General features: G+C 35.3%; 2 protein-coding genes across 2 annotated transcripts in view; both read right to left on the bottom strand.

Annotated features, from left to right (window-relative positions):
- Nucleotides 1-24,845, bottom strand: part of LOC142348157 (serine palmitoyltransferase 1-like) — a 467,259-nt gene that overhangs the window by 288,661 nt on the left and 153,753 nt on the right. The window lies entirely within an intron of this gene.
- Nucleotides 7,909-21,062, bottom strand: LOC142348583 (uncharacterized). Its single transcript, XM_075399976.1, has 7 exons — nt 20,774-21,062; nt 19,839-19,969; nt 18,794-19,334; nt 18,370-18,500; nt 17,933-18,092; nt 8,529-8,737; nt 7,909-8,178 (listed from the first exon to the last, which is right to left on the bottom strand). The coding sequence occupies exons 1-7, from the start codon at nt 20,959-20,961 to the stop codon at nt 7,943-7,945; spliced, it is 1,596 nt and encodes a 531-aa protein (XP_075256091.1). The 5' UTR covers nt 20,962-21,062; the 3' UTR covers nt 7,909-7,942.

Below are 24,845 nucleotides of genomic sequence, written 5' to 3' on the forward strand. Positions count from 1 at the left end.
TAATATAAATAGAATAAAGATATTGACAAGCGTGAACAAATCGAATGGGCGTAATAGAATGTACCATTGAAATCTTCTCATGATTTTCCAATTCTACTGTTTAATTTGGCCTTGAGTTCTTTCATTCGTTTATTAAGCTCGGCCCAAATTGTCCAAAATTTTTGCGACTTATATTGCGGACATTTAGGAATAGAGTTGAAAGCATATGTGGACCACATTGACAGTAAAAAAAAAACAGTACGAGTTGGCGCAAGAATTAGAATTGTGCGTGAAAATTTTTACCAATTCGCATTTCTAACACGCTTTAAAATTAGTGGCAACATTTTCTTTTCATAATTACCTACAGGTTAATTTTTTTTACTTGAGATTCATGAATAAGGATTAGCTATCTTTTTTCAACCATCTATTAAGGTTAAATAGATAAGCAAAAGCAAAAGAATCCTTCGACAAATTATAATCTGAAAGTTGATATTACTTGCAGACGAGCACCCATCCTGACCATAGATCTTTAAGAAATCAAAGTCTCTGTGCTCAGCTCAAGTAACTAAAGAATTACCAGCAACAAATTCTCAAGCTAATCGGAAAAATTTGTGGGCACTTTAGAGAAAAGATTGGTTACGCTATCAATAAAAATGAAAAAATTAATACAATTTTTTATTAATGTGCAGGAATCAATTTTCACGGATATCAGTTTTCCACAGACGCTGACAAAGAAATCGGACAAAATTTTGTTGCTGTTTTCCAGAAAGTCCCCAAAACCCCAAAAAACGGAAGTGTACTTATTGTTGCATATAACAACGAAGATGATCTAAAAAGTTTAATAAACTGTATAAATTGTAAAAAGTAAAAAATTTAAAAAAAATGAAAAGTGAGCAACACTGGTTACTTGAGATTTTACGTTGAGCTTCAAGACATTTTTGTTTAAAGAACCCGGGGCTCCAGGCATAGATGAAAATTGCATGCTAAGTCTAAGTACATTCAAACTACTTTCAGGAGTAACTGAAAAAGCTGTAACCTCTGCCTCATTAAAAGCGCTTAATGGTTAATTGCATGCAGTTAGTTGAACAAAAAAAATTTGTAGCATTTCTCAGCTGTGATCAAAAATTCTTTTTGTATTAACTATAGGCGATATATAAAATGCTCCAAAAAGCAATAGCACATGAAACATTTGTCAAATAATTCCTGTATCGCAAATTTTTAAACCTGCGCTTGTCATTGTTTTCCCTGCCACATTTGAAGCGCGAGTGAAAAGTAGTGACAATCTGCCGAATTGACTAAATGTTGGGTCAAATATCCGTGAGTAATATCCGTGAAAGACAATTTCAGATAATTTCAAAACCAATGGCCATTTTTCACAGTTAGTGCCAGCACTCTCCGTGGCTACGAATTAACTAGTTTGCGTGGGCTTACAGATACTAAATTGCGCAGCTTCAAAGTTGTTTAATTTTCTCTACAGTACGAGCTCAATTAAAGTCACTACAGCAGCTTAAAATTTACGTACATGCTTTCATGTTTTCCAATTCTGCTATTTCAGTCTATTAATTAAGATAGCGCTAAATATAAAGTGTGATAAGAAATAAACTGATATTACTCTGATCAGAACTCATTTTTTGATTTACCAAAATAGGTTTAATTCCATTGTCAAACTATACTGACAGTTGGCTTACGTACAATTTTGGATATTTAGCAGTTCGATTCAAATTAGCAAACCCATTTGTCCCATGTCTTAAAATTTATGTATTTATGATCATGAAAAAATATAGGCAAAATTTGCTTAAAATATAAGATTTTAAGGATGATTGATTTTAGCTAATCAGTGTGCCAGGAATTGATTGCTCCAAATTATATTGTCCTTCTACTTAACAAATTGTACCCGATTTGAATTTGACAAGAGAGCTGCAATGAGGCTGAAATCATAGAAGAGTAATGCATCCAGTGGACGGGGAGTTAAATAATATAGGATTACACGATTATCTCAGTTTATAAGGATTACCTGCGTGACAGAAAAAATTTTTGCTGTATGTTTTCTTGATAAGTTTTTTAAACCACTTTCCGGAAGTTTTTTTCTACTACCTGTGTAAAAAAAGCGCCAGCAGGTTTTATAATTCTGAACTATATTTGTTATCTTAAAATAATTGAATGTCCAAAAAGATTCGAAAAATTTTCCGGGTTTTATTCTATCCATGCATCGTAATAGCTGTCTTTCAAAGCCCATTCAGTCACAATAAAGAAAGGGCAAAAAGCGATTAAAATACCGGTATCTGACACCAATAAGATAGACAAAACACTCATTTTTTTCTGAAGAAACTTGACTTTTCTTGTTCAGAAACTCAAAACCTCTCAAATATAAATATACAAATAAATATAAATATAAGCATAACATAGCTGGCAGATTGCCAGAAAATAGCCGCAATTGATTCGTAGATCGGCAGTCTAAAAAAACAGTAAAAAAGACAGACCAAAAAATTTCGTCTTTTCATTGAAGGCTGATCTGTTATATTTTGATTAAAAATCTGTATAAGTTATTGCTGCCTCTATTAGCTGATCTCGAATAACCTTCATTTAGAGTGACACACACCCATCTGACCTTATCTCTTTGAATTAAAGTAAATAAAAGTCAATTTCAAATTGAGGAAGTCATTTTTGAGAGTGAGGTAAGTCAAGTGTGACCAAAAATTTAATCACGCGCATGAACAAAAAAACTCGCTCCACTAAGAGCGAAAAATGACGTCACACATGCAATTCAGTTGAAATTGCATGAACGAATGAACAAAAAGTGGCTGTGACGTCATATGGTCGTAACAAAAATCATGACGACGAAATAAAAAAAACCAAGAGAAGGCCAATAATAGCCTCAGCTATCGCTGTGCGGCTATTAAAATATAATTATATAAATATTAATATATCAGAAACCAATTTTATCTAACGCCTCTGTTAAGCGTTGAATTCCTGCTGCCTATGAATTTGTTGCAATTTTAAACATTTGAATCAATACATCCCAGCTAGCATTATTCATCCAAGAGAATTGTTGCGCAAAGTAGAGAGTTAGAACAGTTTTTTCAGAGGTGCAAACTAAAAAAAACAGGAGGTGCGAAGAGGAGAGGGCAGGGGGTGGTCAAACGAGGTAGCAAGGATCGGGAAAGCTGGTCGAGATGGAGGTCCAAATCGCCAGGTGGAGGAGGGCGGACGGGGAGTTGAATCGCATACTTTTGAGACTATTTGAGAAGTAAAATTAATAGGGACAGACAATAAATCGTTAAAGCAAAAAATCGCATAAAAAGACCATATGACTAATATAATTAATACAAACTGCGTTTGAGAGCAATAAAACAGGTTTTTTGAGCAAAAACAAACTAAACTGGCCTATTTCCAAAGAATTAAACGATTATAATCGACTAATGTTGGACAAATTGCTCGGAAATAACGGACAAGGGGAGACTGACTTGGCTTTGCTTGGTAGTAGCTAGCTTATACCTAGAGGGCTGTCTTCACTCAGTGCGAGGCTAGAGAAATTAATGAGACAAAAAATTGCATAGAAGCTGATGCGCATATATAAACCACAAAAACCTGTATTTTGTGTCGTGAAGCTACGCCTAGACAATGATTTTTACCAGGCTGTTTGGAAAAGAAAGGGTCTCAATCTCTTTAAAAGCTCCCTTCACGCCATAAATTCATGTCTCATCGACAGTTCGGATCAATCGCATACTCGGAGACTAGTAACACTCTTAGAACACTGCTTACGAACTTGATGGCCGCGGGTTTTACCAGTTCATCCTGTTCCCCAGGAGAAAACGTGAGCCTAATTGGGTATCTAATCTGTAACCCCACGTGTTCAGTGCTTCTTATGCCCCAACCGCTTTTTGGTTCCACTTTTTATTTGTCGTTATATAGCACGTTACTAAGACAAAAATAGCACGTCCTCTTGGAGACAAAGATTTGCCCACTATGGGAGAATAGATCCCAAATTCGTCGGTTAGTCACAAAACCGATGAAATCCCATGGAGCTGAACATACTCATAGTTATTTTGGAGCTGAACATACTCATGTTTTGTAGAGAGACGACATGGGGGCTAGTATCAATATCAATAAGCATTAGAGATGGTAATTAAGAATAAAGTTCGAGTAGCGGGCATCTAAAATTGGGCTTTATGGGTTTATCCCGATCCGATTTCTGATTTTGTTTTTTGATACTGACTCTGTTCGTTTTAAATTGCTTTGCTGAGCAACTGCTGTCTAAAAACACTTTCAGCAGAATGAGAGAACAGTGAAACTAGCTTAGAGAAGTCAAAGATTTCACGCAAAAATGTTGAAGCTAAAAAATTTGTACGACGATGTAAAAACAAACATAGCAGGACAATTCCTGGCGTTCAATTCAAAGAATTTTCATTCATTTAACAAAAACTAGACCTAGAACGGACTAAGAATGAAATGGGAAAACCATTTCCTAAAAAATCAGATAAAAAAACTAAAACCCAATATCAAAATGCAGCATGTGAACACAAACCACTAGCGAGAAAGAGAAATTAGGTTCAAACAAATAATTAGGCCTAGAATGTACTATGAATGGATTGGAAAAACCATTTAGAAAACAATGCTATCCAAAAAATTGAAATAAAAGTAAAAATCAATTTGAAATTGACGCATGTGAACAAAAAACCAACAGCCAGAAAGCGAATTTTTGTTCAAACACCGTTTTCTCACTCTGCTTTAAAATTAGATTGAAAAATTTAACGTCACAAAACCACTTGCTTTTTTGCTCCACTTCCTGATTCGGCGTGACCAAAATCACTTCTCCAATTTGACTCCAAAAATCATGAAATTGTGTGAACAGATCTTAAAAAAGACCAATACAAATTCTTTGAATTGTAAAAATTCTTTGAATTGTAACCATTCTTTGAATTGTAAAAATTGGAGCGCCATAATAGCCGGCTGAGGTGAGTCAGCTATTAATCAATGATCTAAAAATTTTATCTGAAATCTTCATTAACAGCTTGTAATTGCTACTCAATGGTGCATTAGGTTGTCAAGACAATAACTAACGTATTCTTATTCTTTCTATTAAAACATGGACATTTAATAACGTAAAATACAAGTGCAACAGATATAATACAAGTGCAAGAAACAGATGCAATAATATCGCCCGTCAGGTGGGGCCATTGAAATCATGGGGGGGGGGGTATCTGAGTGAGCTTTTTACGGGTGCACAAAGTTCCGAGAACGGAGAGGTTCCAACTTGCGATCTTCATATGCCACTGCTTTCTTAACTCAGCGGTACCGATAAAATCAAGCAAAGGGAGAAGTCAAATCACTCAAGAGGAAGAATGTTTTAGAACCAATGTAAAACGAAAAAAGGATCGGCAGACGACGAAATGAAAAACCAAGATCACCGCAATAAAGCGATTCTGAGCGTACAGCTATAATTGAGTCAGACTTTCATCGAGAGCAATTGAAAATGGTCTTCATATATGGAGAAAAATTGTACGAAAATCAATTTCTGCAATATTGGCTGATGCATTTTCTCTCTCCGTTCTAGTGATTATCGAACTCGCCATTTAGGAAAATTCAATGTCAACCCTGATTTTTAGAACTCTTGCAACTCATTAACATTATCAATCAGCCAACTATTTTTTTTTCGAAATCACAGATTATGGTGAGCTTTCTGTGCCTCGCAGACATAGTGAGCCACAAGCTATTGTCTACTTCAAACAAAAATCTGTATCGAATTGATAATTTTATGCACCCAGTATCTTCAGTGAAGCTGACTGAACTTACATTTGATCAAAAGTAAACGAGCGTCATTTACGCCTCTTCACAAAAATCATTGAATAGAATTCAATTTCAGCCTCCATATTGATCTTGATTGATCAACTTAAAAAAAACATACCCGGCAGATTGCCGGAAAATAGCCGCCGTTGATTCCAATAAGCATGATTGGGATTGAAATAACAGAATATATTGAAAAAAAAAGATTTTTGTACAAAAACATTTTTTTAAGTCCGATTTATTTTGATGGCATTTCGTGGTTGAACATACTTCTGTTTTAGAGAGAGGCTACAGGGGCTACCATCAATAACAATAAGCCCGTCAGGTGGGGCCATTGAAATCATGGGGGGGTATCTGAGTGAGCTTTTTACGGGTGCACAAAGTTCCGAGAACGGAGAGGTTCCAACTTGCGATCTTCATATGCCACTGCTTTCTTAACTCAGCGGTACCGATAAAATCAAGCAAAGGGAGAAGTCAAATCACTCAAGAGGAAGAATGTTTTAGAACCAATGTAAAACGAAAAAAGGATCGGCAGACGACGAAATGAAAAACCAAGATCACCGCAATAAAGCGATTCTGAGCGTACAGCTATAATTGAGTCAGACTTTCATCGAGAGCAATTGAAAATGGTCTTCATATATGGAGAAAAATTGTACGAAAATCAATTTCTGCAATATTGGCTGATGCATTTTCTCTCCGTTCTAGTGATTATCGAACTCGCCATTTAGGAAAATTCAATGTCAACCCTGATTTTTAGAACTCTTGCAACTCATTAACATTATCAATCAGCCAACTATTTTTTTTTCGAAATCACAGATTATGGTGAGCTTTCTGTGCCTCGCAGACATAGTGAGCCACAAGCTATTGTCTACTTCAAACAAAAATCTGTATCGAATTGATAATTTTATGCACCCAGTATCTTCAGTGAAGCTGACTGAACTTACATTTGATCAAAAGTAAACGAGCGTCATTTACGCCTCTTCACAAAAATCATTGAATAGAATTCAATTTCAGCCTCCATATTGATCTTGATTGATCAACTTAAAAAAACATACCCGGCAGATTGCCGGAAAATAGCCGCCGTTGATTCCAATAAGCATGATTGGGATTGAAATAACGAAATATATTGAAAAAAAAAAGATTTTTGTACAAAAACATTTTTTTAAGTCCGATTTATTTTGATGGCATTTCGTGGTTGAACATACTTCTGTTTTAGAGAGAGGCTACAGGGGCTACCATCAATAATAAGCATTAGAGATGGTAAATAAGACTTATAGGAACGACGTTCAAATAGCGGGCATCTAAAATTGGGCTTTATGGGTTTATCCCGTTTCTATTTCTGACATCCATTTTTGTACTAACTCTGTTCATTTTGAATTGCTTTGCTGAGCAACTGATGTTCAAAATCACTTTTAGCAGAATGAGAGAAGAGAGAAACTAGCCTAGAGAAGTCAAAAAGATTTCACGCAAAATGTTGAAAAGGCGGCAAAATGAGGTAAAGCGAAACATTTTTTTATTCGACGAAGTAAAACATAGCAGGACAAGTACTGACGTACAATTCAAAGAATTTTCATTGACTAAACAGAAAAACTAGACCAAGAATGTACTATGAGTGAATTGAGAAAACCATTTTTAAAAAAAAAATCAGATCAAAAAATAAGAAAAAAAAACAGAAAATCAATGTCAAAATGCCGCATGTGAACAAAAAAACCACTAGCGAGAAATGAAAATTCAATTCAAACAAAAAACTAGGCCTAGAATGAGCTGTGAATGATTGGGAGAACCATTTAGAAAAAAATCTGATCCAAAAAATCGAAAAAACAGTAAAAATCAGAGTGAAATTGCCGCATGTGAAAAAAAAACCACTACCGAGAAACCGAATTTTTGTTCAGACACCATTTTCTCACTCTACTTTAAAATTAGAGCGAAAAAAATTCACGCCGCAAAACCACTCGCTTTTTCGCTCTATTTCCAGTTTCGGCATGACTAAAATCACTACTCCAATTTGACTTCAAAAATCATGAAAATGTGTGAACAGATCTTAAAAAAAAGACAGCGCCCCAATACAATTCAAATTCTTTGAATTGTAAAAAAAATAGGAGCGCTATAATAGCCGGCTGAGAAGATGAGGGCGGCTATTAAACACAAGATAAATCGTTTAATTCCTTAACATTCACCATCAAATCTTTCTTGTTGCTTCCGTTTTATGCGCTGCTCTAATCGACGGCACATCCAGAATACCCGGCCTTCTAAATGCATTGTAGTTGGGTTTCAGTCCATAGAATCTTTTAATTTTCTCGTGTTTGTCTAATTTGTAGTCGTAATCATAGACAGTCTGTCGTAACTCTTCGTCACTCAGTTCACCTTCTGGGGTTAAGTTGGTGCCCGGCAGCGTGTGCCCGTCTTGCGGTGAAGCTAAATGCAAAAATACATCAATTTAGTACTCAAAAAATAACGTTGCGGAAATAGCTGCGAAATAGACTTTAGTGATGAAGAATATAGATAGCAACAGATAAAATTGAGTTGATGGATTGATTTGCTCAAGAATTAAGTAATACTTTTTCATTTAAGTTCTAGTAGTAAACTGCCACCAATTGTATTCAGCTGCTAAAAATTCCGAATGAGCGACGAATTTAGATCACGCATTTAGATCAACAAATTGAGTGAGAAAAGTCAAAACGGTTAAACAATAAAAATTTGCAAGAAAACATTACAATTGATTCAAAATTCGTTAATGAGCAATTAAAAATCAAAATTTACTCTACCTAATAAAATGGGATAATAGGGTATGTCGTCTCTAAACATGACAACATTCAGTTTCTTCTCGTCTGCAATCTGCTGATAGGTCTTCTGGTTGGAGAGGATCTCAAAGACTGCCTTGACTACTTTAAGAGTGTTCGTTGGACCCTCGATCTTGGCACGTAGGTCAGTTATCCCAGCTAACTGAACTATCTCTCGTATCACTCGCGAACATCTGTAAACACAAAGCTTTACCATCTCGCTAATTTGTCGCGAAGAACAGCCAATTTGAGTTTCACTTAGGAATCAATGCCACTTTTACATGGAGACAATTAGCGAGTTCATTAAAGTAGATATAATTCAGCCAAACCACCAAAATTTAAGTAATCATGAATACGAGAACGAAGCTCAAGTCGAGAACGAAGCTATCTGTTACAAACATTACCAAAAGAGAAAAAGGCACAAAATTTAAGCATTTTTTATTAGTAATTTACTTGAAGACTCAACGAAGACTCTTACCATTTATCGTATTAAAGTTTTGTCCAAAAACTTCAGAATATCTATAGCCGCAAAGCTAGAAATTTGAGCTAATTTTGCTCAGTGTGCGTCCCTCACTCCATTATTCGCCAGCCAATCTATTTACTTCTTACAGGTCACATTGTGAAAAATGGGGATAGTGGTGGCTTGTATTAATCAAATTTAAGTTAACTTCTTTTGTAGTTATGCCAGTTCTATTTATAATATTTTTCAAAATTTGAAATTTCAAAAGACAGCCACAAACTGCAACCTGATATGAAGATTATTATTATTATTCCAACCTCCAATTCATTTGGGGGCAAGGATCTTTATGCTACCCTGGCTTTTTTGTTCAGTGAATTTTGGCCGATCGATATCTTTTACGGAGATACAAAAGTGGTAGCATTGAAAAGCCCTAAAAAAACTGAACCTTTTCAGATTAGAAGACTTTTTAATCTGAGGCTTTTTCAAATTAAAAAACTACTGCTAACAGGAAATTTTCGTAGAAAAAGAGTTTACAAAAATATAGTCAATCAGACCTTGACTTAAAAAGAAATAGCCTCCGTAAGAAATATCCTTCTCAAGTATGTAGATTTTAGTTTTCTGATTATTCAAATGTTTTCAAATATTTTACCAAAAATATTCATTCCTCCAAACGTACGCTTAGATTTCCAATACCAAATCAAAAGGATACGCTGCGTTTTCCTATGGAGCAAGTACAAAACTTTACGATGAAAAATGACAGATTGATAACTGAACTTTAGCTTCTGTGCGTCTGCTTTGATTCTCTACCCTTTTATTTCTAGAAGGAAGAGTGAGGGTTAAAGTTATCAAAATATTTCTTATCTCTAATCGTTTCTCAATTTGTATAAGCTCAGCTTAATAGCCTAAAAATAAATGAAATTTATTGGGAAATATGATCGATCTTCTAGTTTGCCACATTTTTTTTGAGAAAATCAACCATCAATTAATGAAAAAAATTACCTGATAACATATGAATGAAACATAACAGATGTATTGTGGGGAATTATGGCCACCATTGATTCCCTGGGTGTCAGAAAAAAATCATAAGAAGACAATATGATTTGTCAGCAATTCAGTGTCCTAAACGCAAACGCTAGGTCAAGTTTGCTCAAAAAATCAAATTCTATAACTTTGAAATAGTGAGGAATGTCGGTCATAATTCAAGTGTAAAAAGGGAGACTAGTGTAAATTCGAAAAACGTGAACAAACAGCGAAGAAAATTTGTAAAACATCGATGAAAGACTTGAAATCTTTTGAAGCAAAAATTGACCCAATCGAACTTTGACGATAAATTCAAATCAACTTCTTACATCGTGAATTTGGCCAATGTACTGGGGAAATTTGGAAAAGCTGCTTCTTCAAAACAGTTATCTTGTAAGTTCAGATAGATATGAAACTACCACTTAATCAACAACTCATTCCAAATTACGCAAAATTGTAACTACGGTGGAAATCGAGAAAACTCAGGAAAACGAAACGGAGCTCAAATTGTTTCAAAATTAAACTAACTTATCCAACGAAATCTGTAAGTTGAGGTTTTAACCTTTATTCACTGGAAACCATCCATATTCTTTTCTGTGCTGTGTTCAATGATTACCTATACAAGGGATGCTGCCTTAACGAAAAAAAACCACCAGTAAGAAAAGAAAAAAAACATTTAAAAAAGTTAGTTTACTGCTTTAATAACAAAGAGAGACAGCAACGGACGAAAAACAACAATTACCCTTTTTTTGGGTCTACAAAAAACCATTTTTCGCATCAACTCGGGTGCGAACCCAAGCCCCTCGCCTACCAATGATAGGTCTCAGCGCTTACGCTACCGATGTGTATTGCATTTATCTATTTCTCTTTCTGAATGAGCAATATCTTGGCCAATGGCTTTACTGGCTCGCCTGTTTTGATTAGGAGCCAAAATATGATAAAAGAGACAGAAAAGATAAAACGAAAAGGAACGAAATAAAAGGAATGAAAAAAAAAACGAAAAAGAAAACCAACTTTTCAAATGAGTGCTCCAGGAAAATTAGACTCGAAGCTCTGCCCCTCGCTTGGCATTCATTGGTCTTATCCTCTAAGCTACCAAAGCCTATGACGCCTATTGACCTCTCTAATGAGCAAATTTTTGGTTAGTGGATAATTCGTTAGCTTGTTTTTGCAATGCTGCATGCTTTATGAGTGCAAAAGAAAAAGGAAAGAAAGACAGGAGTGGATGCAATACAACAATTACCCAATTTTTGGGTCAAGAAAAAAGCCATTTTCTGTAACAACTCGGGTGCGAACACTTGCCCCTGGCTTAACAGCCATAGGCCTTATCACTTACTCTACCGATGTGTATTGCATGTCTATTGCTTTTTCTTAATCAGCTAAAATTTATTCAATGCTTTAATGGCTCGCTTGTTTTGGCAAGTTTAATGAGCGCAAAACGTGCAGATTGGGAGCCGAAAAATGACAAAAGTAAAGATGAGAAAGAAAAGAAAAACCAAAAAGGAAGGAAATAAAAGGAACGAAGAAAAAGAACGAAAGAAAACAAAACCAACTTCTGAAACTTGTGGTTCAGGAAACCATGCGTCTTTTTCAGCCGTTAATTAGACATGAACCCCGCCTATCTCTAGCTTGAAAGTCATTGGTCTTATCCTCTACGCTACCGATGCCTATTGACCATTCTAATGAGCACATTTTTGGTTAAAGGCTATTTGGCTAATTTGTTATAAATAAGCGGCACGCTTGCTGAGTGAAAAAAATGAGCGAATTAGTAACCTAAAAATGGAGATATTGCGCGTCTCGAAACGCAAGCATTACGCTAGGCTGCATAATTAAAGCCCGTTAAAACTTGTGAGGATTGGAGCTTTAACATGGTGGTACAGCATTCGATTTAGAATTAATATACAGAAGCACAACTATCGACATAGGCACAAAAAGTCAATACGAAGCAAAATTTTGATCTCATCTAGTAAATCGCTTTAGAAACAGTTGAAAATGAAATCGCGAACATAGCTGGTAGATTGCCAGAAAATAGCCGCAATAGCTTTGTAGATCTGCAGTCTGAAAGATTTAAAAAGACAGACTAAAAGAAATTAGTTTTTCATTAAGAAAGGAGATTTTGAAATTTTAATTAGGAATCTGTATAACTTATTGCTGCTTCTATTAGCTGCTCTTAAATAACCTTCAATTAGAGTGATATACACTCACTTGACCTTATCTCTTTGAATTAAAGTAAAGAAAAAATCAATTCCAGAGTGAGGAGGTCATTTTTGAGGATGAGGTAAGTCACGAGTAACCAAAAATTTAATCACGCGAATGAACAAAAAAACTCACTCCACTTAGAGTGAAAAAAAAACGTTACGCACGCAATTCAGTTGAAATTGCATGAACGACAGAACAGAAAGCAGATTTAAGTGATTGTGACGTCATATGGTCGTAACAAAAATTGGGTCGAAATAAAAAACATAGCCGGTAGATTGCCGGAAAATAGCCGCGATAGACGCTCGTGGCCTTCCAGGAATTGAAACACCTAAAGAAATAAGATAGACAGATCGACCACCAGTCCTTCAATAGACCACTAGACTTTTCGGGTTAGCTTCGGACTGTCAATTTTTGACACATACGTTCTATAAGGAAAACGCCCTTAAAGAGCTATTTCAAAATTGATATTCGAAATCAAAAACTCAAGACTAATAATCACAAATTAGGGCATATAAGATTGGCACAACTTAGATGCACACTATTAACTAGTAAATCTTCATTAAAAATTAAAGTTCCATAAGTGAGTTCAGAAGTCAATTTTTTGAGTGAGGTAAGTCACGCAATTGACCTAAAAGCAGAAACAACGTCACGTACACAAATTTTAACTGCAAAGCAATAGAAGTCCTTGAAGTCAATTCCGAGAAGTCAATTCCAAGAAGTCAGGTCGTAAGAATCATCGATGGAGACGACGAATAAAAAAACATAGCCGGTAGAATACCGGAAACGACTCGAATCGTCGTGCATAATAATCTCTACCCTAACTTGGACAAAATCACAAAATCAGAATATCGAAAAAAACACTAGAAATAACAAAAATAGTAGACCAATCTAACATAAAAAGCGTTAAAATTTTTATTCAGTTCAGGGGTGTGGGTAGGTGCTGGTGGGGGGGGGGGGGGGTTGGTAGGTGGTGGTGGGGGTAGGTGCGTTGCGGGGGTAGGTAGGTAGGAATGAGGGGGGGGGGGGTAGGTACGAGGGGGAGGGAGGTAGGTAGTTGGGGGGGGGGTAGGTACGTCGGGGGGGGGGGGTAGGTACGTTGAAGGGGGGTAGGGGGGGGGTAGGTACGTTGAAGGGGGGTAGTTGTTTTTGGAGGGCGGTTTAGGTAGTTAAATGGGATCAAATTTTCTCAAATTGACTTCTCCACCTTGAATTACAGACTGTTACCAATTGCTATACATTACAAACTAAGCTATTGTTAAAGTCCAATGTTCGAAAACAGAAGTCAACAATCAAAAACGGAGGTAAAAGCTCGAATAGAAAGAAGTCAAAATTCAAGTCATGAACAAACTTGCTTTCTGCTAAAAAAAACCTGTAGAATCTCAATACTCCTCTTCGAGTCGTAAAAAACCACGATGTCCCCAATAATAGCCGCTATCGCTTCGCGGCTATTAAAAACCGAGAGAAGGCCAAAAACAGCCTCGGCTATCGCTTCGCGGCTATTTAAAACACATCTAAAAAACTAACAAAAATTACTAACTGCAACAATGAAATTTTTTGCGGTGAAGCGAAAGCTTCCCGTAGAAGAAAAAACATGCAGCAAAGAAAACCACGAAATGACTAAAATTGCAAATAAAAATGTATAAACTGTCCTAAGCAAACAACTTTGCTTACTTTAATCATTAATAGCCGCCAATGATTCCCAAAACCACGATTGGGATTGAAAGGACAGAAATGAAAAATACAATATAGGAACAAAGCTCAAGTACCGGGAAGCTAAAATGTCTTTTTGGGTTTATCCTGTTTCAATGCTTGATTTCATTACTATGAATTTATTCATTTTAGATTCCTTTGATGAGCAGCTAATTATTAAAAGCGCTTTCAACAGGAGCGAAGAAACAAAATTTGATTCGACGAAGTTCAGAAGAATAGCTGGAAGACTGGAAACGACACGAAATTGATATCCAATCAAACCCAGGCCAACTGCTAAAGAAGATTAAGCTCTTACTTAATAATAATCATTTTGCAACAAAAACATAGTAAAAATAACAAGAAAAAAGCCAACAAAAACTGGTAAAGCATCTGAACAAGCTTCTTCGCTAGTTCTTCCTCCGCAGAAAATATTGACATACGAACGCGCAAATAGCCTTTATTCATATTTGATCACCAAATTAACAGAACCGAGAACCGTGCATACAAAAAACTGCGGAAAAGAAAAAGAAAACCTAAAACAAATTTCACAAAAACTCCTACAAATGTCAACGTGGTATTTCCCAACTATCACTGCAAATTCAGTGACCCACCTATTTCCTTTCAGACAAGAGGGAAATCAGAAAAAACTTAGAAAATTACATGTGCATCGTTCATTTCAGCAAAACTTCCCTGTATAACCACAAAGTTTTCTTTTCCATGAAATAGTGAGCAAGACCAGCAATTTCGAAAACCAAATCAAGATATAGGCAAAAAAATTGAAAAAAAAATTAAACATTAAAACATAGCTGGCATATTGCCAGAAAATAGTCGCAATACCATCGCAGATCTGCAGTCTCAAAAAGACAGTAAAAGAAACAGACCATAAAAATTCTTTTTATTAAATGCTCAGATGTTAGATTTTGACAAAGAATCTGTCCAACACTCACTTCAATTCATCTATTTGAATTAAAATAAGGAAAAGTCACTTTTAGAGTGAGGAAGTCGTTTTTGAGAGTGAGATAAGTCAAGCGGGACCAAAAACTCCATCACGCCAATGAACACCAAAACTCGCTCCACTAAGAGTTTAAAATGACGATATGCACGCAATTCAGTTGAAATTGCATGAACGAAAGAAAAAAAAGCAGATTTGAATTGGTTGTGACATCATCTGGTCGTAACAAAAATCTCTACGACGAAATAAAAAACAAGAGAAGACCAATAACAGCCCCAGCTATCGTTGTGAGGCTATTTAAAATAAATTTGCAACAAAGTTGTAACAAAATTGCTATTCCAAAAGCATTTTTTATAATAAAGAGTCTGGTAAAATTTCATCGTGTTCAGCATATGAATATCAAATGATAAATAACCAGCGATACATTACGCAAAAAAAACGACAAAAAAGAGTTAAAGGTTAAAATCTTCAAAAAAACGTTAATATTTTTAAATTCATTACAAATTGCAAAGTCTCAATAACTGTTCTCAACACATCTTTAGAAACAGTTCCTGCGTATTCATTGAGCACCCATAGGACCAACAAACAGTGGAAAACCCTTAAACAAGAGCAAGAAAAAAAATTTGCAGCATTGATTATTTTTTTATTGAAAATATGAGCAATCAATTCTTTACTAGTTTTCACTTAAAAACCAAAACCCTACAAAAAAACTTAATAAAACGATTCATGGTAAAACTTTTTTAACAACTGAGAAAAAGATGAATTAGACAGAACACTTCGAAAAAAATGTAAAAGTTGTTAAAATTTAGCGCCATTTCTGCAACTAAAACAAACATAAAACGCTTTTTACGAAATGAAGAGGCCATGAAAACTAAAATAAAAACGACTTTCAACGCAATTTTTAACCAAAAAATAACCGCAGTTAAAAAACGTTAAAAACGTCTAAAACAGCGAAATCAGAAATATGTAGGACTGAAAAATCAGAAATTATATGACTGAAATGTTCAAAAATGCACCCAAACGCACACTACTTGTTAACAGGGTTCAAAAAGACCACTTCACCTGAGAAACTAAAGTGAAAACTGAAACACTGCTTCAAAAAAGCCGCAAGTGATCAAAACATTTCGATCGCTTAGCGAAAAATTTATTACACCTACTTTTCTCGCTCTATCTCAAAAACGCTGCATGATCAGAAAATTTCCTTTTTTTCTTCAATTCGTTCAGCCGTTTGACCAAAACAGTTAGGTTTCACGTTTTCAATGTTTTGCATCTCTTTTACTTTACTCATGTCATCACGGCCGATGATTTCGAAAAAAAAAACAGGGAAAGAATGATGAATGTTTAAACTTTTTAACAGCTTTACTACAAACAATTTAAAAACTGCCGGTTTAAAAAACGCACAAAAATTGGGGAAAGTCTATTGTTATAGTGGCCTAATTAAATTACAAAATCAAGCGGATATAGCACCCCTTAGAGTTTTCAATTGGTAATTGCCAAACTGCCACAAAATTTATTAGTTCAGAATTTTCACCCAATGGCAAGAAAAATGCCTTTCGCATAATCGAGTTTTCGACTAATATCCTACGCCCGGTTTCAAATACACACCAACAAAACCATCGATAAAAGAAGCTCCCCACCAATACTCCCCGTCAAGTCGCTATAATAGCCAGCTGAGACGATGAGGGCAGCTATTAACAAGAAGAAAAACCGATGAACAAAAAAATAAGTCAATAATTTTTTGCTATTCCTGAGAATAATATATGGGCCTAACATAATTTTTCATGCATTGTTTAGCAGATAGATCTACAAACCGAACATAGCCGACAGATTGCCGGAAAATAGCCGCGATAGATGCTTGTGGCTTTCCATGAATTGAAACAACTTAAGAAATAAGAAAGACAGATCGACCACCAGTCCTTTAATAGACCACTATACTTTTGGGTTAGGTTCGGACTGTTAATTTTATAACACATACGGTCTATAACGAAAAAAAGCTATTCCAAAATTGATATTCAAAATCAAAAACTCACGACTAATACTCAAGAATTAGGGCATATAAGTTTGGTACTATTTAGATGCACACTATTGATCTTTAACTAGTGTTCATAAAAACAGAAATGACGTCACGCACACAAATTTTATCTGCGAAGTCACTGGAGTCATTGAAAAAGTCAACTGCAAGAAGTCAGGTCGTAGGAATCATCAATGGAGACGACGAATTAAAAACCATAGCAGTACCAGTCCTGACGTACAATTCAAAAATTTTTATTGACTAAACGAAAAGTAGACCTAGAACCGACTAAGAGTGAAATGGGAAAACCATTTCCAAAAAAAAAACAGATCAAAAAAATTTTAAAAAACCTCAAAAAATATGTCAAAATGCCGCATGTGAACAAAAAACTACTAGCGAGAAAAATTTGGTTCAAACAAAAAACTAGGCCTAGAGTGAACTTTAAATGGATTGGGAAAACCAGTTAGAAAAGTCCGATCCAAAATATCGAAAAAATAGAAAATCAGTGAAATTACCGCATGTGAGCAAAAAACCACTAGCGAGAAAACGAATTTTTGTTCAAACACCGTTTTCACACTCTACTTTAAAATTAGAGTGAAAAATTTCACGCCGCAAAACCACTCGCTTTTTCGCTCCACTACTCCAATTTGACTTCAAAAATCATGAAAATGTGTGAACAGATCTTAGAAGACAGCGCCCCAATACAATTCAAATTCTTTGAATCGTACAAAAACCACATGTCCCCAATAATAGCCGCAATCGCTTCACGGCTATTAACAATGCTCTGACAGCGCTTAAATACTATCCATTTGAGTAGCTGATGACGGCTATATAAACGGTTATTTGGTTGGATGGAACACTTCTTGTGCAAAGCACAGCCGATGCCAATCCCCCTTATTTCATTTTCTAAGCACATGAAAAACTGAAAGCATCAAATGGAAAGCATCTCGGAAAGCATCAAATGGAACAAATCCTGAAAATGTTTCGTTTGATAAAGAAAAATTTTACAATTTGCAAAAACTGTGATTCAAAGGGGCATTATATTTAAAGAGACTGACTTGAGGCCACCACCAGGTTGCATTCGCCTCATGTGCACTGTGGTCCTATCCACATCTACAGTCGCATCCGTGAAGATCGTGTTGTGGTTTCTCTCCACAAATACCAGTTTTTTCGAGGCACTGTTCTTGGCAACACGCACTGCTTGCGTCAATTGGTCAGCTAGAAAATAATTAAATAATGAATTTTGAAATATTTCATCCATTCGACATAAAACCTCAATAACTTGTTCAAAAAATCGCGAGATGATTACTTTAAATTGGATACATCTAAGTATTGTTATTTGCTGATACAATGTAAAACTATGATGTGAGATGTAGATTCTGTCCACCTAATATTGTTAAAAGCCAACAAATTTAAAATCTATTGCAGTTGTTCTCTCTAATTGATAGATTCCTCTGAAAATACAGTGGAAATTAAGATATCCTTTGTGACTGACCTCTTGCAAAAGCGTATCCGATGAGTCCGTTGTAGTTCCCACACACTACTAGCACCCACTTCCTATAGCACCTGCCGTATCTGCCCTTCATCACACACACCCTCTTAACTTCCAAGATCTTTGTCTGAAACCTGTACCACAACAACACAATCACCACATGTAAGACAGAGGGTAATTCTATTTTATATAATTCTCTAAACAGCTCTAAATAAGCTAGTAATCATTAACAGCTATATATATTTTTTCTTTCATATTAAAGGCTTAAATGCTGCCATAAAATCTTCATAAAGAAGCAAAGATTTTAGTTATGTTAAGCCCGACAGTTCGATCGGAAGCCGATTTCAAATATAAAATCTTTTCAAAAACAAAAGCCTCATATAGAGAATCGATGAGCATTACGTGTAAAAGCAGTGAAGTCACCAACCCTTTGTAATCAACTACGCCCTTTGGATCTGGTGCACCCACTGACAACCCCCCGAGAGACTTTGATGTCCAACCCCTGATACTCAATGGAGCCGAGTAGCTTCGCTTTCTCACTCGCTTATCAGCCGCATCGAATTTAACCGCCTGTGCTTTCTGTAAATCTTTAACTGATCCCAACGCTTGGTCCACTCGGACTCTGTTGAAACGGCTCATTCGCGGGTTTCCTCCAGGAATACCCCCGGCTCCTGTTGAGCAACTCCGTACCCCATTTAAACAGGGATTGCAATCATTAACATTTGATAACGAGGCTGTTGAGAAATTGCGTTTTGATTGGATCCGGTGACTTTTTGATCTCTGAGCGCCCGGTGACCGTGACCTTTCAGATCTCTCTTTTCCAGTACCCGAGTCAATTGTTGAATGTTGGGCTGTTTCTGTCATAGGTGACTGTCGTTTAGAGGTAATGAGCTCTTTAGCAGCACTGTGTGATTGCATCCATGATTTTGTTAACCCGTGTGATCCAGGTATGGGTGCTTCATTTGAACCTGGAACATACATTTGTGCGCAATTAATTCTATCGCGTATACTGCTTACTGCTATGGGCTGACTATCTGTTCAAATCAGATATATTTTTCCTCTAGAAACTGTTTTCATTAGCTCATATGAATAAACCATTTTCTACATTGGCATTAAAATGGAATGCATGGCATAAGAGTTGACAATCATTGCCTTTATTTATTACACTATGAAGATGTAAAAAATAACAGTTAGAGTTTGTTATATTTAACCGACCGGGGGAATGAAACAATTCCACACACGAAACATAAGATTTCGTACAAATAACACGCTATTTCTTTGTATAATCCTTGTATAATGAATGACTAGCGCATTAAAGAGGCACTTTTGTGATGAACAGTATCGAATTGGTCTCCGTTGTTATCGGTTTATCTTAAAAATACGTTTTATTATTTTTTTTTTAAAGTGATAGCACTCAATTACAACTGGATGTCAAGAGGAGATCTGATCTATGAAGAGAAGTTGCCATTTACCTTGATCAAAAGCGTCCTTCAGTGTCTCATTGTAATGTTGGATCTTCACAGGTGCATTCAAACCAGGCCACATGATTCCCAACTTGCCAGTTCCTACAGGTCTTCCCAAATTCAGATCCTTCACTGCTTTCCTTAAACAGACACACTACATTCAACTAATCAGGATTGATTATTTCTTGACTGAAGATACTAAAGTTACTGAAGATACTGGAGGTCGGTGGATGTTAGAATCAGGTTTCTGTTGGTGGGAGAATTTACTTTGACATATGATTGATAGGTCAATAAGATAATGATAGCGCCAAAACAAAATTAGAATTGAGTTTAGTTTTGTGGCCATTACTTATCTACACAGCAATAAAGTTAATCAGGTTAGTTCTTCTTTCGTTCTTTGAAACGTTAATAAAGAAAACTTCTAAGTTTCTTGATGTTTCTTTGAAATCATCACAGACCACAAATAACCTGAGCGAATAGTGCAATTTTGCCATGAACTCTAGAAACACAAACAGTTAAGCTTGATAAACGTACCCAGCTGTGTGCGTCCCAACTATCACCAAGATTTTTTCGATATAGCAATACACTACAACACCTCTAACTGGGCGCCATAAACAACACAGTGTGATGGATCCCATTATTCGGGTAACGTGAATTCTGTTATGTTTTTTTTACCGGTATCGATATCAGCATAGCACTAAAATTGAATCCAGTTCAAGTATACAAAAGCTACTTCGGTAAAGTTAAAATGCTTTTATACACTTGAAATAGATGCCACCTCTGTGCTCTCTGGGTTGCTCGAAAAGAATACAAAATATATTTTTCCATTTATCAAGAAAAAAGAAACGGCGTGGATAATTGGCGTACATAATCAAACTAGAAGACAGAAACTCGGGTACAGTAACTTCAAAATACAGTAATGATGAAAAATAAAATCTTAATACCTGATTAAACGTTTTCCTCCAGTGTGCTGCTTTTGGTCATGCGGCGTCACACTTTGCCAGAGTTGGGCGGCAGTTTTGGAGTTGATGAAATTGGAGCCCAATCTGTAGTTGATCTGATTGACAGAACATGCTAGGATGGCTCTCAATGATGACTGGTAGTTTTTGGACAGAATTGGCATGCAATGCATATTGAAACCTTCAGATAATGCCTTGGAATTTCAGTCGCACATGTTGAGAACTACGTCATAAAGTAATTCATCATTCTCTGAAGACATCTATGGAATTTTTGGCAAAGCAAAAAATAATTATTCAAATATTTAATTATGGTTACATTGCAAAAACAAAACAGACAACAGCCCAAAAATAGTAAACACATCAGATCAAACCTAAAATCCAAAAAGAGGGATTCATCGTTTTAAATTGGACATCTACTCTGCAGCGCTCGCAAAAAAAGCATCCAGCCATTCAAAATTTCTGTCCATAATACTTATAACTCTTGATTAAAATCCGTGACATCTTAAGAATCTCAATATTCCAAGCGTTTCATCACAGCCAAAAAGTATGTTTACATTTAAGGTAATCTAGCTGACAAAAAATATTGGAAAAAAATTTGGATCAAAAGCGACGATAATTTCCAAAACCATAAGAAATAAACACTAAGAGCACTATAAGAGCAAAATTAATGTCAATATTTAACAAGAAAACTGCAAAGCAGTAGAACTCACTGAAATTGAAAAAGTCAATTCCAAGAAGGCAGGTCGCAAGAATCATCGCTGGAGACGACGAATTAAAAAAAACATAAGCGGACAAGTACTGACGTACAATTCAAAGAAATTTCATTGACTAAACATGACTAGACCTGGAATTGCCTATGAAAGAACTGGGAATTGATTTCTAAAAAAAATCAGATAAAATGAAAAAAAGGAGAAACTCAATGTCAAAATGCCGCATGTGAAAAAACCACTAGCGAGAAATGGAAATTTGGTTCAAACAAAAACTAGGCCTAGAATGAACTATGAACGGATTGGTAAAACCATTTAGAAAAATTCCTATCCAAAAAACTGACAAAAAAACAATAAAAATCTAAGTGAAATTTCCGCATGTGAACAAAAAACCACAAGCGAGAAAGCGAATTTTTGTTCAACCACCGTTTTCTCACTCTACTTTAAAATAAGAGCAAAAAAATTTCGCGGCACAAAACCACTCGCTTTTTTTCTCCACTTCCTGTTCCGGCAAGACCAAAATCAGAACTCCAATTTGACTTCAGAAATCATGAAAAAGTGAGAGCAGATCATAAAAAAGACAGCGCCCCAAAACAATTCAAATTCTTTAGAAAACCACGATGTCCCCAATAAAAGCCGCTATTGCTTCGCGTCTATTAAAAAAATCTTAATTATATAAATTTACATCGAGACAAAATCGATATCACTCTGGGATAGCGCAATTAGGCCATGAAGGCCTGTTTTCAAGTGTCTCAAGCAGAAGAGAAATGACTGTAGTAGTTGCTGATAAAAACCAGGAAGAATTACTGCTGTCAAAAAATACAGAATTAAATAACTTTCGATGTCAACATTCGGTGTCTTTACTAGTAAATTTAGATAGCAACTCACAATTGTCTATGATTTAATCATCATTGAATTTATGAGAAAAATCTTTAACTTGAAGGTTTGATTTGGTACGAATGTTATTTACAAAGTTTGGAAAATATACTATTCAGCAGTTCGTCATCTGCCTGATTTTAAGCCTTATAGAACGATCACCATATTTGTTTTTAAGTACACAAAGTTTCCTAGATCTCGTTCGACCATTCGTGACATGACAGAAATAATGAAGTTAAGCGAAAGCTCAGGAAGTTTAAATTAGGAAAGCTGCAATCCAGAAATTCGTTTGCGTTTGTAGGAATTATTCTTTTCTCTCAAAGTGGTTAAGACGAGTGCATTGTCAGCACTGGGAACTTATCGGCAACTCATTGGTTGAAATTGCTTAATTTCTTGTTCAATAAGGCAAATTCAGTATCTTTTTTTAAGGAGATTTAAATTAATTTTAAAAATTTTGATCTAACTGCATGAAATGTTGGACTTTGGTAATTTACCTTTTAGAAACTTGCTATATTTTCTGCAGTTAGTAATATACTTTCTCAAGGTAAAGTTATAAAAATAAAACTCAAATAAACTGCTTTGAAGTCAAATGTGAGCAATTATTTGGTCCTTGTTTCCGTAAAGAAAGCGTTTCCTAGAACCTACAGCTTATTTCAGCACTAAGTTTTTTACGCAACTTGAGGTTTTCATTTGAGGTTTTGTATTAAACTGCAGCGGATTAAATTGGCGACTTACATACTGAAGACAGCAACTAACTTAGGTCACGCGCAAGCCAAGGTGCCATGCCAAGCGTGAAAAAGTCACTCAAAAAGTCTGTTTCGATAAGACGAGAAAACCATCCAGAGAAAAACCATTAAGGATGTTCAACAGGGCCAAAAAATGCTATGAACTTGTTTGAGAGCAATTAATATACAGTTCATAGGGAGCACCTATCAATTAATTTACTTAAAAGGTGATTCGAATCACATTTTACTGTTCTTGATCACATTACAAAGAAAACAAATTTTGTCCATTTTTAAGATGTGAAATGGCTGCGCGATAGCACAGATGCCTGATCATCCATTTTCTTTCGTTTTATTGTTCCAACATTCTTTTCAAAATGGGGGAATATATTATAATCAAGTAAATACTGAATCAAGTAAATATATGCGAGGCCGGATAACAAAAACTCTTTACTATGGGCTGCAGAAGGGGAGCAGTTTAAAAAACGTTTCGAATTTTTGAGGGGGGTGATTGTTGAGAAGGATGTTTAATTATTAAACTAAAAGAATAAAACATTCTCGAAAAAATTGTCATAACACTATATAAAAAGGTATATACAATTTTGTTTGAAGAAAAAACAGAGCAAAGATTTCCGTGTAAGAATTAGGTATTCAAAAGAGTAAAATAAAAAAAACAGTTTTCTTTTGGTTTCCGCGAGCTATTTCTTTTTTATTACCAAGTCTAAGCTTTTACTTTCTTGTTTTTCGAATGACTTTCGATTTAATCAAATCCCAAAAATCAATAATACATGGGAATCAAAAATTAAAACAGACGATAAATTTTTATAAAAAACAAAAAATTATTCTTTTTCTTTGAAACCATAATTATTTTTTTAAACTATTGATTACTTTATAAATAGTTTCTTTGACTTCATTTACCAAAGGATAAATGTGATACTTATTATGTACAAGAAAACTACAGGAAACAAATTTTCTAGAGCAAAAAATATTAAAGTCGAAAAATTTCATGCATCTCTTTTATTGTTTTTTTTTGTAATTTAGTTCAACGGCCAAAATGAGTAATTTTCAATTTTTTATAAAAACGCGAAAGATCAAAGGTTTTTAATATTCAACAAAAATAAATTGATCATATAAATTTGGCGGGCACCTACGCTAAACCTCAATTCACAAATCATATTCCACCTGAAATTTAATTTGATTGAATTGTCACAGACTTGACCAAATATGGGATACTTGTGAGGAGATGAAGAGAAAACAATGAGGTGAGACAGCCATTTTTCAAAATTGTATTCAGTTGAATAATGATTCTGATAATTCATAATTTTTTATGTAAACTTATGTGAAAAATGATCCTATGCAATGTAAACACTCTGCATTATAACCATACAAAGCTTCTTAATCTAAAGTAAAAAAGAAAAATTAGTTCCTTAGGGAACGTCAAAAACATAACCACAGGGAATGCAAGACACGTGGAAAGAGAGAAAAAAGTTTCCATTTCCAAATTGCTTGATTCAGACCTAAATTGATTGTGATGTTTGTGCTGCTCTAATGGTTTTATTTACATTAGGAGGCCAATTGAGTGGGATCTATAGATTAGATGTTTGAATATTCTCACTTGAAATAGTTATTTTCAATCTCCTTATTGAGACAACATCTTTATTGAGGTAGAAATATATTTTTTTCCATAAGTGCTGTAACAGATTAGACAAAAACTTCATCAATGTGATTTTTGAGCTCAATGTGATCATGAGT

Source organism: Convolutriloba macropyga, chromosome 10 (assembly GCF_964194025.1).
Source record: "Convolutriloba macropyga chromosome 10, txConMacr16.3, whole genome shotgun sequence".
Taxonomy (NCBI): domain Eukaryota; kingdom Metazoa; phylum Xenacoelomorpha; order Acoela; family Convolutidae; genus Convolutriloba; species Convolutriloba macropyga.

Coding starts and splice junctions, on each gene's coding strand:
- LOC142348583 (XM_075399976.1), bottom strand. CDS start 20,961: ATGCATTGCATGCCAATTCTGTCCAAAAACTACCAGTCATCATTGAGA. Junction 18,501..18,793: donor GGCGTAGTTGATTACAAAGG/GTTGGTGACTTC, acceptor GTTGTGGTACAG/GTTTCAGACAAAGATCTTGG. Junction 8,179..8,528: donor CTATTATCCCATTTTATTAG/GTAGAGTAAATT, acceptor TTTTGCATTTAG/CTTCACCGCAAGACGGGCAC.